The following is a 17,172-nucleotide window of genomic DNA, read 5'->3' on the forward strand; positions in this document are numbered from 1 at the left end:
GCTCTGCAGTTACAAGCCTAGCAAGTTGTTTGGGGCACTAAAATGGTAAGTGACCACTGCAAGATCACACTGCCAATGCTGTCAGAAATAAGACTTCAACCCAAGGCTGCCCCGCCTTTCTCTCTGTTCTACCACACTGTAAACATAACACAAAACAGATTTAACAGAAAGTGCATGAGGAGATGATTACGTCCATTGTAGAACAATTCTCACTGCAACTCCTGACAATAGCTCTCTCTTTGTAGCTCAGCTCCTTGACAAGGCCATCTGTAATTGGCATCCGCTTCCTTCCTCTCACTCTCTGGCTTCTAGTTTTATCCTTCAACCCAAACTTCCATCTGTGGAATTACCAATGGGCTCTAAGAATGTTTTCTCCGTCCTCACCCTTCTTGACTCTGCAGCCTTGAACTCTGTCACCCAGGCGCTGCCCCTTGATGCTCCTCTCAAAGGTTTTGTGACATGGCTCTTGCCTGGTTCTCCTTCCATCTGTCTGACCACTCCGCAGTCTCCTTTGGGGAATCTTCACAAAGATCATGCCCATTAACCGTAGGTGTCCCACACAGTTCTGTCCTGGGCCCTCTTCTCTTCTCCTTCTATCCTATTTGACTTGGTAATTTCATTTTTGCCTGATTTTAATGACCATCTTTATGCAAATGACTCAAATCTGCTGCTTCTGCCCCAGCCTCTCAAGCATCCTCCATTCTCGTATTTCCAGCTGCCTGCTGTATATTTGGAACTGGATGTCCTGTAGACATTTAAACTCGACCTATCCAAAACTGAATCAGAGTCAGAATTGGTAAATATTTATTAAGCACCTACTATATGCTGCTCTGTCTCCCTGCCTCAAGGCTTTCCCCATTGCAGTCCATCGTCCATTCGGATGTTAAATCGATCTTCCCAGGTCTGACCTTGTCACCCCCTATTCCATAAACTCCAGTGGCTCCCTGTCATCTCTAGGACCAGTGTGTTTGGTTTTTAAAGCCTTTCACAGCCTGGCCCCTTCCTACCTTTCCAGTCCGTTTCCATCTTACTCCCTTCCGCACACTCGCTAGTCCAGTGACATCGGCCACTTGGCTACTCCATCTCCCAACCCTAGGCGTTTTCACGCTGTTCTCCATGCTTGGCATTCTCTGCCTCCTGGCTGCTCTGGCTTTCTTAAAGGCTCAGCTAAAGTCCTTCCTTCTCCAAGACACCTTTTCCAGTCATCCTAAATCTTAGTGCCTTCCTTTGGAGGTTATCTCCAGTGTGTCCTGTATGTACCTTGTTTGTCCGTAGCATGTTGGGGGCTGGCTTTTGCCTTTTTTTTGTATCGCCAGGGCTTAGCACGGTGCTTAGCATGTAGTAGGAACTTAAAAAATGCCTCTTGACTTGGTTTTTTAAAAAAGAATTCACCTAAAGATGCCTATAATAAAACTATCAGTTTTCCTGGCACCCTTAAATGTTGTTCATCCTTCATTTTCAAAGAGGACCAGTGACATCATGGGTGATGAATTGGATTTAAGTGAGGCATTTGCACAAAGTTGTCAGCCTCACTGTCTGTCCCAGAGTCACCGGTTGGGAAGACACTTAAATGGGATTTCATGAGCATGAACATGAAAGTCACATAAAGCAAGTTCTAAGTGTAACATTAATTTTGAATGGTAAGATGATTATGAATTCTAGTCTAAATAAACAAACAGGCCCCTGTAATGCATTAGATGAATTGTCAAAATCACAATATCTTTTTTATTAAATCGCCTTTGTGGAAGGTTTCAGTGTGCTTTTATCCTATTCATGAATCAAATTTCTGAGGTGGCTTTGGAGTTTTTTATTTAGGACACTTTAATATTGTCATGCTTGATGCTATAGTATTACATTCTGAGGCAATATTATTTCAAGAAAATGTTCTGCTTTCTTTGTAAAGGATTGGAAACATTCATGCAATATCAGTTTTTAATATTCTCCTCTTTCTATTCTGTTTTGATTGTTTTAGCGATTAATGGATTCCTGGACGTTGACTTGCAGCAATATATAGAAATGTTTTTCTATATGAGACCCATAAGGAGGTAAGATTGGTTGTCAGACTTGTCTTAATATTAAAACATGGTCATTATTTTAGCTAACTTACAGTTGTTTTTCAAATTTCTGAAGGTTTTTTATTATTATTATTGGGGGAAAAGTCTAATGGGAAAGCAAGGATGAAAGGCAAAAAGAAAAATGGCGTCTAAGCCTGGCCAAGTCTTTGGAAGGCCTTTTATAGGAGTTAGGAGAAAACAGACTGTTATGTAAAATACTTGGTTATGAAAAACATGCAGGGAAAAAAAGCACTTTGTTAAGCAAACATTGCTATTAATCATCTAGATAGATGACAGATTAAGTGTTTATCAAATACCATGTGCCAGGCACTTTGTTAAGTAGTAGGGATACACGGTGCAGTGGATAGAGCGCTGGGCTTTCGTGTAGGAAGACCTAAGTTCAAATCCAGCCTCAGACTCTTACTGTCTCTGTATGACCCTGGGCAAGTCCCTTAACCTAGTTTGCCCCAGTTTCCTCATCTGTAAAATGAGCTAGAGAAGGAAATGACAAACCACCCCGGTATGTTTGCCAAGAAAACCCCAAATGGGGTCGTGAAGAGTCAGGACTGAACAATAATAACAGAGGTTACAAATACAAGCCAGCTAGGCAGTTCCTTCCTTCAAGAACTCAACATCTAGTAGGGGAGACAACAAAGGGGAGCCAGAAAGCAGAAGGGGAGGCAGGGAGACGGGTTCCCCTGGCAGGGCAAGGCCATTGTCAAGGAGAAGTCCTGGGAGCAATGGGAGCACGACTGGGGTCCTTTGTGAAATGGAATCTGGACTCCAGGCTCGCCAGTCAGATGAGAGGGGCTCAGGTGGGAGCTTTCTCTGCAGTAGAAAGGCTGGTGCTGGTCAGGAGACAGGGAAGTCCCAGGAGTGAGCCAACGATGTGCCAGCGTGGCGTGAGTGTGACTGGGGCCCTTGTGAAGTGGTCTGTGTAAAGGACTCCCCATTCAGAAAAACAGGCCTTGCTGCCGTCATATTTTAACAGATGAGTTTGAAATGGAAGCCGGTATTGCCCATAGCTCTCCATTTGAAAAGTGAGATTTTTTTTTTAATAGAATGAATCGCTCAGCAAGGGTTGATTGAGCACCTATATGTGCTAAGCACTGCTTTGCCAACCATTGTCCCAGGGGGTGCAGAAATGAAAATGAAGCAGGCCTGCCATCAGGGAAAAATCCCTCCTGTTCCTACATGGCAGCAAGGTCATCCATTGGTGATGAAGCCATTTCTGGACTCTTGGACATCTTGTAGCAACTACTTTATATCGATTTTGATCATCTAAGGAATGGTGATACTCAAAGTCAGGGTGTGTACCTTTGTTTGTTTCCATTTTTCTCTGTCATCTGCTTACTCCAGTGACTCAGAGTGGAGTGTAGCTGTAACCATAGGCAGCTCCTCATCTTTAGGCTTTCTTCTCATTGGACGCTAATTTTGACTGTCCGTGTGATGGTGACATGGCCGTACGGATGGATGACTCAGAAGCAGCCCCTTCTTTGTGCCTGTTACAGTAAAGTCTTTTTCAGGCATGTTGTTCAGTACTTGCCACGGCCGATGCCTTTCGACCTTCTTTTTGAAGAAAGAGATGGTAGCCGGGCTTGAGGCTTGTGAGTATCTCCCGGAATTTGTCTGAACCCAAACCGTATTTTCCAGTCTGTTTTGTGGCTCTGCCCTTCCCTGTGCCAACCTTCTTATTAAGGCTCTGGGCCTCCAGGTGAACGTCAGCTCAGTCTGGAGGATCTTGTCCAGTTTGTCCTAGATTTCAGAAGGAGAACGTTCATTACTTGGACTGCTCTTAGAGGCTATATTACCTGGAAATAGTGCTTGTGTTTTAATCCTGTGTATTTGAATCATGTTGTAGACCTTTACTTTTACTCTTCTTGATGCCTCGATGGATAACAGGCCTCTTTTTGTGTACCTGTAAGGTTATGTCTAGAGAAAATCTTGCCCCCCTGGCTTCTTCACTCAAGAACACTCTCCGGAGCTGAGGCCGTAAATGCTCTGAGACCTTTCTATTTTGCAGTGCACCCAGATTTCTTTGGGCAGCATCCCAGAGAGAGGGTGAGCGTTTGTCCTTGTCCTTTCGCACCCGTGGCATTTGTTGGGTGGAAGGGTGGTAGGTTTGGGTTTGTCTGTTGGCGTGGGATCATTCTTTTGTACCTAATTGAAAGGGTATGGTAGTGAAACTTTGAAATGCCATAAGCTAATTCCCAAGTTTTACTTGTAATTACATTTTGTAGATTTTTTTTTACAAGAAAAATGGAGAATTTTAAAAATCCCTCAGATTGACGTTCCCTGAGTGCAGGTGTCCCAAAAGTCTTGGTGCAGCTAGATGCCTTCGTCAGCCTAGAACAGCACTAAGACTTTTGGGACATTCTGTAGAGTCCCTTCTTGATTATGCCAGTGGGGGCCATCATTTTTATATATTGTCAATGTGTGTTTTTTCAATATCTCAAGATGATGGGGCAGCTAGGTGGTGCAGTAGATAGCGCACCGGCCCTGGAGTCAGGAGGACCTGAGTTCAAATCCTGCCTCAGACACATAACACTTACTAGCTGTATGACTCGGGGCAAGTCACTTAATCCCAATTGCCTCACCCACCCCCCAAGGGAAAAAAACCCCAATGTCTCAAGATGTTTTCCCCTTAGTATGGCACAGTGCAGAGAGGTCTGAGTTCAAGTCCCAGTCTAGACCCTGGGCATGCCTCCTACCTCCTCTAAGCCTTCATTTCCTTATATGCGGAAATGACCTAAGGTGGGATGAGGACCAGAGGAGAGAAGGTCTAGAAGTGCTTTAAAACGTTCTTTATTCTCCCAAGGCCAGGAGAGGAGCACAACCAGTCAGACCGAGACTGACTTCCTTGCTTGTCTTTAAGAGAATAAAGCGTCTCAAATGTGCTGCAAGTCCCTTTAAAACTAAGAATCTTCACTTTGCCCTTGCTGTGCATGTAACTGAGCTGCGTACTGTTAGAAGAGCCAGCCTGGGGATGACTTGATCCTTAACATACCCTGTTTGGCTTGGCTCACTGACTGGCTGAGATCTGTGAAGAAAAGGCCACGTGCTCCAGCAGGTCTCGGGCACCTGTGATGGCAGAGGACCGGGTACACGTGGTGTATTTCTGGGTCTATTTGCTGCCGTGGCCATGCTGCCAACCCCCAACTCAGAACATTACACTGAAACTCGGGGAGACACGTAAAAGGAGCAGAAGTCACTAGTTTTAGTAAACTCCTAGAATCATTTTCAGATTTTAGGACCCGAGTACATAGATTGTAAATTTTTAAATATTATTTAAGCCCTCAGATAGTGTTGACACATAGCATGAATACAGTTCTCATAGTGTTTCCTGTCATATATGTGACTACTTCTTTTCTCCCCCAGGAAGTCAATGAAAATTCTCTTAAGAAGTTAAGTGCCTACTTGGAAAACCTCCAGAAACCGGGCTTCAAGTCTTTGAAACCAACTCAGCTTACTTTTTATGTGAGAGAGACTGAACAGACGTCCTCGGATGGCCATGAGTCACTGAACGCGCTAGGTGCCTTGTCTGTTTGTATGATGCTTCTGACGAGTTTCACCCACATTGTACAGAGTAGTCATAAATGTGGAGGGAAGAGTCTTTGAAAGGAGCCTCTGTCCTAGGAAAGCAGGGTGGGTCATTGACCTCAACGGCCACTAGCTTTGGAATCCCGAGAGCGGGATTCTCTGCTCACTTTAGAGATGGCTTTGAGCAAGCCCATATCTGTCTGTTAGACCACGTTCTCCACATACTTGAAGGGTTTTGAGGTAAATGAAAGAATATTTTATATTTTCTGTAATACAGGACAGCTTTCCTTTTGTGTCTTGTATGCAAGATATCAGCTATGTTGATGTTTAAAGATGGGTCAGGGATAGGGACAGAGGAACCTGATTCGTACTTTACTTCTCTTATAGCCAGAGTAGGAAAGAAAACTGATGTGGCCAGGCTGTCATTGCTTCCACTGCTCCAGCCCTGGCCCGGCCCAGGTAGGTCAGGGTTTCCCCACAGGAGAGGTCAACGTTTTTAAAAGAACACGTATTTTTGCGCACCAGGTTTCTTTTAAGAAAAGAGCTATGTAAGGGGCAGCTAGGTGACGCAGGGGATAGAGCACTAGCCCTGGAGTCAGGAGGACCTGAGTTCAAATCCAGCCTCAGACACATAACACTTACGAGCTGGGTGACTCTAAGCAAGTCACTTAATCCCAATTGCCACACCAAAAAAAAAAAAGAAAAGAAAAGAAAGAAATTTCATGTTTTAAAAAAAGTGCTGTGTAAATTAATGGAGGGTGACAGATTAATTGGACTTTTCATAATTTTGTTAGTAATAATATTCCTAAGCCCACTTCTCTTTCAGGCAGAATTCACTGTGTATGTGGTGGCTGGGGTGGGGGCATGGGAAAGGGGTGACGTAGAAGTGTCCTGAGTAGCTGCAGGCTGATTTCTCTGGTTCCTCTACATTCTCCATTCCAGGGCCCATATCCAGGGGTCCCCTCAGGCCATGGTCTGTCCTAACTTCCCTTAATTTCCCCTCCTCAAACTCTTCAAGATAAAAACCATCACAGTCAGAGAAAGGGAACCTCATGCCTTTGGCTGGGCAAGACCCAACTCATCTTCTTCTGAATATTTCAAGGAATCTTTAAGTTAGGAGGAGTCACTAAGACCCAGAGAAGACAAAAATTGGATTTAAGTAATGGGGAGAAGAACGTCTCTGAATAGTGGTAATACCAAATGGAACCTTCAGGTGTTGTGGAACAAAGCAGCCCTAACTGCCAGAGGTAGCTCTAAAGTAGAGGGGAGAATAGAGTGCTATGTGCCCTGCCTTGACTCCCAAACCAGGGCCTGCCGTTCTTTGGTGGCGTGTTTTACTGCAGTGGTGCACGTGTTTCTTCCATAGACGTGTTCTAGAAAATAAGTTTCTGATTGATCATTTAGTAACTTTGGTCACAAGGCTTAGATCAATGACTGTGCCAAGAAGACAGTGATTGATCAAGCAGTCATACTCAGCAATCACGGTGATCATGGAACCAGCAGGCCCTGGCCCTGTGGGAAAGCAAGTATGAGGTCAAGGGGAGCACTTTCCCGCCACCCAATGAAAGCTTAGGTCTCCATGGCTCGGTGTGCCCCGAGACAATTTCCAAGAGAGAGAGCCTGGCCCTGTCCTTTAGCACTGCCAGGACTGATGGTACCACACGGCGCTGGCCCATGAGGAAGTCATTTGTGTATTCTAACTCTTAGGACAGTTTTTTTCATGACTGGGGCTATTGGTATTGACCCCAAACTTGATCCATTGAGTTGGGATTGGTAACCCTTAATTTCTAAGGTGCCACAAGCTAGCATGCTGCCCTTTAGCTATAAAGGTTTTACCAGCACTCAGTTTTGTACACCAGCAATGAAACTGAAATGAGAGGCTAAGGGGAGTACACGAGCAGGTATAATTTGGGGTGTGTGAGATGTTTTCGTTTTTTCACAAATGTTTTGCCATGAAAAATAATTTAATTTTAAAGTATTTAAGGAGAATTTTTCATTACACACTTAGATTTTATGAACTGAATGAAACACGCATGAATTTTGATTTTTTTGAATGGAAAAAGATTCCTTTTTTTTTTTTAAGCAAAGATGATATTAAACTGAACCGAATAGTAATTGTTAAGGGGTTCCCATTTTTTAGGGTTTCGGGCCGTCACTTTGACTTTGCATAGCAGAGATCTCCTGAGCACCGTCTTAGATATTCTCAACTCCTGCAGTTTATCCACTGAGCACATCCCAAGCTCCAGTGCTAATGTGGCTTCCCAACCACCCAACGGGGGAAGAAGGACATTTGACAGACCTATTAAATGGAACAAGACTTACTACTCCTTTACTGGATTCAAGGACCCTGAGGAAGAACTGGAAAAAGCCCAAAGAATGGAAACTTCTCTCATGTATGTAAATGCTTTTACTCCATTAAGCTGACACTGTAGCACATAGCTCAAATTAAAATAGCTTTTTTTTACAGAAAACTGCTAAAAATAGTCTCAAACTGATTCCTTCATCCAGCAAACAATCTTTGAGAAAATGCATAATTCAGAGCCTCGTCGGTGTCTGTCTTTCATAACTTTAGTCTTCAAATTGCAAGAATCATTTGAGGAACATTTCTGAGCCTTAATTACTTTTGAGAATTGACTTCACATGGGTCTTTTGAAAAGGTTCTTGTAACAACCTTTTTTTGTTACTTGGTATCTTGAGTAAGTCATATTAAAGTGATCTTTAAAAGCAGGAGGTCTGATAGCATCAAACATACTGTAGGCAGTACAAACCCACCAATAGATTAGCTGCTTTTCAGATTCTGTTTGCTGATCGGCTCTTTCCGGGTCCCAGCTGACCAAGAGTAATACAAAGCATACCCAAGAAGGGGACGAGACTGTTAAGGGGAGGGGAGGAAGGAGACTTCAGCATTTATTAAGCACCTACTATATGCCAGGCACCTAGTAAGCACTTTAAAGATATTCTTATTTGATTCTCACAATAGCCCTGGAAGCTAGGTGATATTTTTGTTTTGTTTTGTTTTTAGGCAATTGGGGTTAAGTGACTTGCCCAGGGTCACACAGCTAGTAAGTGTCAAAAGTGTTTGGTCTGAGGCTAGGCTACCATCTACCTGCCCTAGGACGCTAGGTGTTGTAATTATCTCCGTCTTATAATTGAGGCAGGCAGAGGTTAAGTGACTTGGCCAACATTCACTTGGCTAAGAAGTCTCAGAGGCTGAGTTGGAATCCAGTTGTCCTTAATTCCATGTTGTGTATTTCCTGTGCTTCTTACCATTCTGCCTCTTGGTTTAGATTCATAATCGTGTAAATCCACAGGCATGGCGGCCGTGAAAATCCCTGGCCCCTCCTCATGTGAACTATGGGTACACCAGCTGTCTGCTGTGGGCAGCATTGTTTCCAGCGAGTTGAGGAAGATGTGGGTCATGGTAGGTGAAGTTAGTGATGGACACTGAGTTAACTAGCAGTCAGCAGAGCTACAGAGAAGAGCGAAGGAGGGCGCGGCTGGGGGACCAGGGCATGAGCCGAGGAGGGGCCAGCGAGGCGCAAGCCCTCCCATAGGTATCCATGAGAGTAGGAACACTTTGATGGTGAGCCCAAAGGCCCATATGTCAGAATGAAAAGGGAGTCAGTCTAAAAACTAGAACAAGATTTCTGATGGAAATTGACCCAAGGTGAGATGGCCAAGAAGAAAGTTGTTGAATAACTTCAGGGATCTGCCATTTTGACCACCCAGGGTTAGAGGTTTGAACTGGAGACCAGCAGGTGACCCCAAGCACGAAGGCTAAGAATCAGCAGGCTGAGGAGGAAACATCAGAATTGTTTACTCCAACATATTGACTAAGCTGAGTAACTGTAATTTGCCCTTCTGAAGTTTGTTTTTCTCCTGAAATTCCTTACCTTGTAGTAGAATTTGTGCACAAATGGCAGGAGGAAGTCTGAGTTGCTGTGGCAGATTTGGGGTATAATGACAGTGTTTCTAGGGCTGGTGATCTCCCCAAGATTGAGGTGTGCAGAGAGTGGCAGCACCTGACGTGACCAGCACAGAATATTAAAAATCTTTTTGACGGTATCTTTGTAAATTTCCTATTTGCTGAAAAATGTTCTTGGAACAAGAAATGCAAGGCGTCCCGAAGGTCCTTAATATAAATTTATTTATATTATTTTATTTATTTATTTATTTATTATTTAGTATTATTTATTTATTATTTATATTATTTATTTTTAGTTTTCAACCTTCCCTTCCACAAGTTTTTGAGTTCCAAATTTTCACCCCATCTCCCCCCTCCCCCCACCCCAAGATGTCATGCATTCTGAATATCTCTTCCCTTACTCTGTCCTCTCTTCTATATCTCTCCCCTTCTCTTATCCCCTTCCCCTTCTATTTTCCTGTAGGGCAGGATAGCCTTCTGTACCCCATTTCCTATATTTATTTCCCAGTAGCATGTGAAAACATTTTTTTTAAACATATGTTTTTAAAACTTTAGGTTTCAAATTTTCTCTCTTCCTCCCTCCCCACCCACCCTCATTGAAAAGGCAAGCAACTCAATATAAGTTGTACATGTGCAGTTATGCAAAACACGTCCATAGTAGACATGTTGTGAAAAACTAACTCTATTTCCCTTAATCCTATCCTGCCGCCCATTTATTCTATTCTTTCTTTTGACCCTGTGTCTCCTCAGAAGTATTTACTTCTGATTAACCCCTTTCCCAATCTGCCCTCCTCTCTATCATCCCCCTGCTCTCTTGTCCCCTTTCCCCCCTATTTCCCTGTCGGGTAAGACAGATTTCCATACCCAATTGAATGTGAATTATTCCTTCCTTAAGCCAAATCCTATCAGAATAAGATTCACTCATTCATCTCTCACCTTCCCCTGTTTCCCCTCCATTGTAAGAGACTTTTCTGGGTTTTTTTTGTGAGATAATTTACCCCATTCTACCTCTCCTTTCTTCTTCTCCAAGTATAATCCTCTCTCATCCCTTAATTTTATTCTCCAGATATGACCCCTTAATCTTCAGCTCACCCTGTGCCCTCTATCTATCTATCTACATATACATACATATAATTTTTTTCCTCCAACTACCCTAACTGACAAAGGTCTCATGAGTTATAAATATCATCTTTCCATGCAGGAATGTAAACAGTTCAATCTTAATAAGTCTCTTATGATTTCTCTTTCCTGTTTACCTCTTCATGTTCCACTGAGTCCTGTATTTGAAAGTCAAATTTTCTATTCAGCTCTGGTCTTTTCATCAGGAATGCTTGAAAGTCCTCTATTTCACTGAATGACCATTTTTTCCCCTGAAGGATTATACTCAGTTTTGCTGGGTAGGTGATTCTTGGTTGTAATCCTATCTCCTTTGCTCTCCAGAATATTATGTTCCATGCCCTGCGGTCCTTTAATGTAGAAGCTGCTAAATCTTGTGTTATCCTGATTGTGTTTCCACAGTACTTGAACTGTTTCCTTCTGGCAGCTTGTAATATTTTCTCCTTGACCTGGGAACTCTGGAATTTGGCTACAATATTCCTAGGAGTTTTCCTTTGGGGATCTCTTTCAGGAGGAGATCTGTGGATTCTTTCAATTTCTATTTTGCCCTCTGGTTCTACTATATCAGGGCAGTTTTCCTTGATAATTTCTTGAAAGATGATGTCTAGGCTTTTTTTTGATCATGGCTTTCAGATAGTCCAATAATTTTTAAATTCTCTCTCCTGGATCTATTTTCCAGGTCAGTTGTTTTTCCAATGAGATATTTCACATTGTTTTCTAATTTTTCATTCTTTTGGATTTGTTCTACTGTTTCGTGATTTCTCATAAAGTCACTATCTTCCAATTGCTCTATTCTAATTTTTAAGGAAGTATTTTCTTCAGTAAGCTTTTGGACTTCCTTTTCCATCTGGCCAATTTTGCTTTTTAGGGCATTTTTCTCCTCATTGGCTTTTTGGACCTCTTTTGCCATTTGGGTTAGGCTATTTTTTAAGGTGTTATTTTCTTCAGTATTTTTTTGGGTCTCCTTTAGCATCACTCTCAGTTTTTCCTCTACTTTTCTAACTTGCTTCTCAAAATCGTTTTTGAGCTCTTCCATGGCCTGGGACCAATTCATATTTTTCTTGGAGGCTTTGGATGTAGGGGCTTTGACTTTGTTGTCTTCTTCTGGTTGTATGTTTTGGTGTTCTTTTTCACCAAAGTAAGATAATATAGTCTGACTCTTTTTGCGCTGCTTGCTCATGATCCCAGCCAACTAGTTGAGTTTTAAACTCATTGTTAAGGTACACATCTGCTTCCAATGTGGAGAATGTACCATCCCAAGCTTCGGGGTTTGTACAGCTGTTTTCAGAGATAACTTGTAGGGACCTGTAAATTTTCAGTTCTTCCGAGGTGGTATGATAAGGGGCAAGGTGTTTACTCCTTTCCTGGCCTGCGACTACAAGTGCTCCTTTCTGTCCTGTAACTGTCCTCTCCACAACCACTACAAGCTCCACCAAGCCAGCACTCCTCCTCACCCCAGCACCCTCTGCCCAGATCCAAACACGGGCAAAGCAAGAGATTCCTGCCTCAGCACTGGCAAAGAGATCCCTGCAATCCCTCTCTGATCAGCCACTGGATTCCCCCTCAGTCTGTGGGCCGGAAGCTCGGGAAGCGGCTGCCCCCCCACAGGGCCATGCTCTTGAGGAATGGAGCTGAACCCCACCTTCCTTTCTCAGGCACCGACAGAAGCAGACTTTTCCCACTGACCTTCTAATTTGTCTTTGGCATTGGTGGATTGAGGAGTCTGGAAGCCTCCACAGCTGCCCAAGATTCAGTCCTCTGAGGCCTGCTCCAGGTTTGCTGCAGCCTGCGCGCCCACACTGCAGCCTGTGCACCCACACCGCGCTGCGCTCCCAGCTCGGCACGATACACCTTTCTGATCAATCATCCAGGTTGTCTTGGTCTGGAAATTTGTTTCACTCTGTCTTTTTGTGGGTTCTGCTGCTTCAGAATTTGTTTAGAGCCATTTTTTATGAGTATTTGGAGGGGTTTGGGGGAGAGCTCAAGCGAGTCACTGCTTTCACTCCGCCATCTTGGCTCCGCCCGGTCCTAGGGTGATCTTAAGGGCCCAGGCTGCACTAAGACTTTTAGGACACCCTGTAAGTCTGACATAAAAAGGTTTTGCATGTATCTGCTTGTCTCCCCTAAACTCCTTATTTCTACTAAGGTTCCCCTTTATGTTTTAAACAAGCTCATACTTGGTAGTGGTTGTTATAGGTTCAACACATGTCATTTGGACAGGTTAAAGAAGGCACCCCTTCCCTTACACCTCCTGGATACATGACCCTGGGCAAGTCACCTCAGTCTGCGTGCTGGAGAAATCTCAGGACTTCCACTGTTAAAGGGAGTTTCCTTAGGAGAGTTGCCTGTCCAGACAGTATCTGGGTCTAGGTCCCGGTCCCAACTGTGAAGAAAACAGCCATCCATTAATCAATTAAATTGATCAGGAGCTTGACACCTGAACATTTGGCAGAAGCATAGGCCCATTTGCTGATTGTTGAACATGAACTGATTTCCAGGCACCACTCTCTCTTAGCAGACGCTTGGATTCATTTGGGTGCAATGGTCAAGTAATCATTCGCTTTTGTTGAGCATCAGGCTCTCACCACCTGAGCTGGGGGCAGGGACATGAAAGCCAGAAGAGAAACAGTCCCTGATGTGGAGTGGAAAAGGGACGTGGCGGGTGGGGTGACAGGGTAACTAGGAAGTGACTTTGAGGCAGAGCAGAGGAAGGGAGACTGCGGAAAGGCCTGAGGCAGGCAGCTTTGAGTTCAGCTGCTCAGCCTTGAAGACGAGGAGATGGGAAGGAAGCACATCCCAGGTACAAAGGTCCTGAGGTGGGAGGCGGAGCTTCTGTGGGGGGAAGGCCAGTCTGGCTGGACCGCAGGGTGCCTGAAGGAAGGGGAGGGTGGGAGCCACTTAAGAAGGGCTTGGAATGCCTGAGGAGTCTGTTTCATGCTTAAGGTGCTAAGGACTGTTGGAGTTTGTCAGCCCTCGGGTCTGAAGAGCTTACCGGTTTGAGGCTTATTGAGATGAGGAATTTCTCATTTTCCACTCTACTTATGTAATGTAAAAGGCTTGCAGAGGTGTCCACTCTTTGCCCTTTGGTCTGGTGTGAATTGTGGACACGACTACGATGCTAATACTGTGCCACTTATGTTCTCTCTGGCAGATTGGACTGGGGAAGGGGGGGGCAGTGGCAGTATCAGAAAGGTCTCTGCGTTCAGTGGAAGTCTACACTTTTGAAGCGCCTACTATATGCCAAGTAGAGAGCTCAGAAGTTGGGAGTGCCTTCAGAGCCCTCTCTCTCCAGGGGTTAGAAAAGGCATAGACGCAAATAACTGTGTGTGTGAGAGAGGCTGGGGGAAGGGCAGGTGTAGAAGAGGGTCAGAGGCTAACCTCAGAGGAGAGGAGAGGAGGATATGCTAAGGCTGGGGAGACCCATTGTGCGTCTCTTCAGATCAGATTCATTTAGGCCAAGTAGCCTAATCCGGTTTGAAATGCAGATACCATTGAGGGTGGTCGGTTACTGCTATGTAGTGCTTTAATCAGGTAACCAATGCTCTGGGAGTTTTGACTGAGGCAGGAGAAAAGTGGAGGCATTTTGGGGGAAGCTTGTGGCTGAGTGAGGTCCAGTAGACAGGCAGAGGATGGCCTCGGGTAGCTGAGGGTAGGCCAGGGCAAAGGAGCAGAAACAGAGGAGGTGAGTGGGGACCAGAGGCCAGTGGTCGCCTGCCTCGGGGTTTTGCCTGGTGTCTAGGTGTTGGCCTGTGTGCTGCTGAAATTCTCCAGTGCTGCTGTAACAGACTCACGTCCCATTGCTTATGCCCAGTTAAGAGATCAAGTCCAGTAGCTCTCTGTCCAGCCCTCATCCTCCCACGCCAACAGGAGGGAGAGAAAAATGGGAAGAAAAAAAAGAGGAGGAGAGAGATGTACTTGTGAGTGTTGTGTGTCCTTGCCGCCTCTTTTCTCTATGAAACCCACAATATTGTGGGCTGCCTTCCCTGAAGGTATGGGACTTCTCTTCCCCCTTCCCCCCAAGAAGGCTGAGAAGTTGCTGTATAGTAAGTGTCATCAATGTGCAGGTCCTTGGCTGGTAATCCTGTGCCGTGCGATGGCGGGCACCCTATGCATTGGAGCCCCATGATGGGTCCAGATCATACCAGTGAGACTCATTCAGTGCAGCACTATGACCAAGGAAGAAGGTCTGCCCTTCCCCCAGGGTTGCGGTACGAATTCCAAAAGGGCATATTCTCTTCTCTTCCTAGCTGTGCAGTGAGAGCCACAGTTCCATTTTCCATTTATAGTTTGGTCAGATACTCAGCTAACCTAATAATGAATCTAAGGTAAAATGTTGGGCCATTGCCGCAGTAACAGCTGCTTCCAAGGGATATTTGACAATAATATGTAACACATTGCCTTGGCCCCAGACATTTAGTAGCTGTGTGATCCTGGGCAGGTCACCTCACTCTGTATGCTGGAGAGGGAAATGGCAAACCACTGCAGTATCTCTGCCAAGAAAACCCCAGATGGAGTCAGACATGACTGAAGAATTACTAGACAGTGGAACAGCACTGATACACGTGACCTTAGCAGTGTAAGTGGTGAGAAGTGGGTTGCTTCAGTAATTGAGGCCCTGTTACCTTCTGGACGGCCGGAGGTTCAGGATTCTCGCGTTTTGTCTCAGCTTCATGTAACTTGGGTTCTGACCACCTCTCCCCTTCTCTGTATTGGAGAGCAAACAGGGTTCCTGCCGACGGGTTTGGGTGTTTTTATTAGCTGAGAGCAGAACATGATGAAAATCATCAACTCTGTTGTGTGTTACCATTTTTCAGCTTCCCAGACTTTTGGTGTCTAAGCATGAGGCTTTCCTCATTCTGCTCCATCAGATGAATGACGGGAAGAGTTGATTCGCTGTCCCAGCAGGCACTGGGCGGAGGTTGGCACTCCCATTTTTTAGCATACCAACAGTGGTAGGAGCAGGAGACTACCATTTATCTAGTTAATGCCCTGAAAGCAAATTTCCGTAACCAGGCCAAAAAAGAATGCTTCCCGTCTGTTAGTTATGGTAACATAGTATATTATAATACTCAGCCTGTGCTGAGATTTTTTCTTCCAGTGCCATCATGCTTTGCACATAGTAGTGTTCAAAATGAATTTGAATTTGTCGTTCCTTAGAAGCTTTCGTCTTGCTCCTGGAAGAATATCTGAGGTCATTGCTGGGGAAACCTGGCAGAAGGCTGATTGAGGACTCCAGGTTATTGCATGTCTGAAGTTAAATCAGCTCAGGCCTGAGGAGAAAAGGGAGGAGGGGACATCCGGGGGCCCTCCTGGTGCACTCCCATGGGCTGGTGGGCAGAGGTTAGACAGGGGCATGTCAGAGCATTATTGAGGAGATGAAGAAGAGGGGTCCCAAGTGCTGCTCTGAGGGAGCCTCGTGGAGCCAATGCTCACCAGGCTGTAACAGATAAGGCCGGGAGATAGAGCCTCTGGTACGAACAAAGATCCCTCAGTCTGATTCGAGCTAAAATTCTTATGAGGCTCCCTCGTACGATCCTGGGGAGGAACGGCACAGACCTGAAATTCATCAATGTGAATAACTCCTGGCAGGGAACTCAGTACCCCAGTGCAAACCAATAGCTAATCCAGAGTGGTCTTAGAGAGGCCTGGGCTGGGCCCTGAGAGCTTCAGAGCCTCCCTGGCGTGTGTAGAAGGCAGGGCTAAGCGAGCGCTTCCTAATTCAAAGTTTGGCCCTGCAGTCTCTCCATAATATAGGGGTTCATTGGGGGGCCACAGATTACAATACAGAGTCTACTCATGAGAACCAGTGAAAATATGTCTGCTGAATTTCACCATTTTGATCAAAAAGGCTTTAAGAAAACTGCCCCCACTGTCTGCCCACCATCATCTACAGTGAAGGGAGAAGAACAGGAAGAGATGACCAGCTCCCAGGAGACCGTCCCTGAGAAGAGAGCTGTCCTCGGGTCTGTTTGAATGTGCCAGGTCAGGAGAACGAGAAGGTGAACCAGAGATTCTAATGCACCTGATTTCATAGGCATCACCAAGCCTTGGCAGGATCAGGCACAGAGCTCAGCTCAGCAAGCCAGCTCAGCTCACACAGCAAGACACCTTGAGGGAAAGCTGGGAGGCGGCATGTGCCAGGAGAACCAGACCACCGATGCAGCCAACCCAGGGCCCAAGAGCAGTCCCGCTCCCTCCACCTTGGAACTGTGGGGTCATTTTTAGGCCTGGCCAACTCTTCGTGACCCCATCTGGGACTTTCTTGGTGAACACACTGAAGTGGTTTGTCATTTCCTTCTCCAGGTCACTATACAGATGAGGGAACTGAGGCAAACAGTGAAGTGACTTACCCAAGGTCACACAACCAGTCAGTATCTGAGGCCAGATTTGAACTCAGGAAGATGAGTCTTCCTGACTCCAGGCCCAGCGCTCTGCGCGCTCTGGTGCCACCTTGCAGCCCTAACGCACAATAGATAAGCTTACAATCACTGTGGAATCATTAAATTGCGTTTTTCCTTTTCAAAAAGTTATCTATAA

At 45.2% G+C, this 17,172-nt stretch overlaps 1 protein-coding gene across 4 annotated transcripts in view; it reads left to right on the forward strand.

Moving 5' to 3' along the window:
• Nucleotides 1–17,172, forward strand: part of TCAIM (T cell activation inhibitor, mitochondrial) — a 36,829-nt gene that overhangs the window by 4,545 nt on the left and 15,112 nt on the right. For 3 of the 4 annotated variants that reach the window (XM_020993343.2, XM_020993341.2, XM_020993340.2), the window contains exons 2-5: nt 1,973–2,045; nt 3,980–4,115; nt 5,433–5,586; nt 7,735–7,987. In XM_020993343.2, coding sequence (XP_020849002.1) covers nt 2,017–2,045; nt 3,980–4,115; nt 5,433–5,586; nt 7,735–7,987 — 572 coding nt within the window. In that variant the 5' untranslated portion in view covers nt 1,973–2,016. The other variant, XM_020993342.2, reaches the window with a different exon arrangement.

The sequence above is a fragment of the Phascolarctos cinereus genome, unplaced genomic scaffold (assembly GCF_003287225.1).
Source record: "Phascolarctos cinereus isolate Bilbo 61053 unplaced genomic scaffold, phaCin_HiC Scaffold_1;HRSCAF=81, whole genome shotgun sequence".
In the NCBI taxonomy this organism is placed as follows: domain Eukaryota; kingdom Metazoa; phylum Chordata; class Mammalia; order Diprotodontia; family Phascolarctidae; genus Phascolarctos; species Phascolarctos cinereus.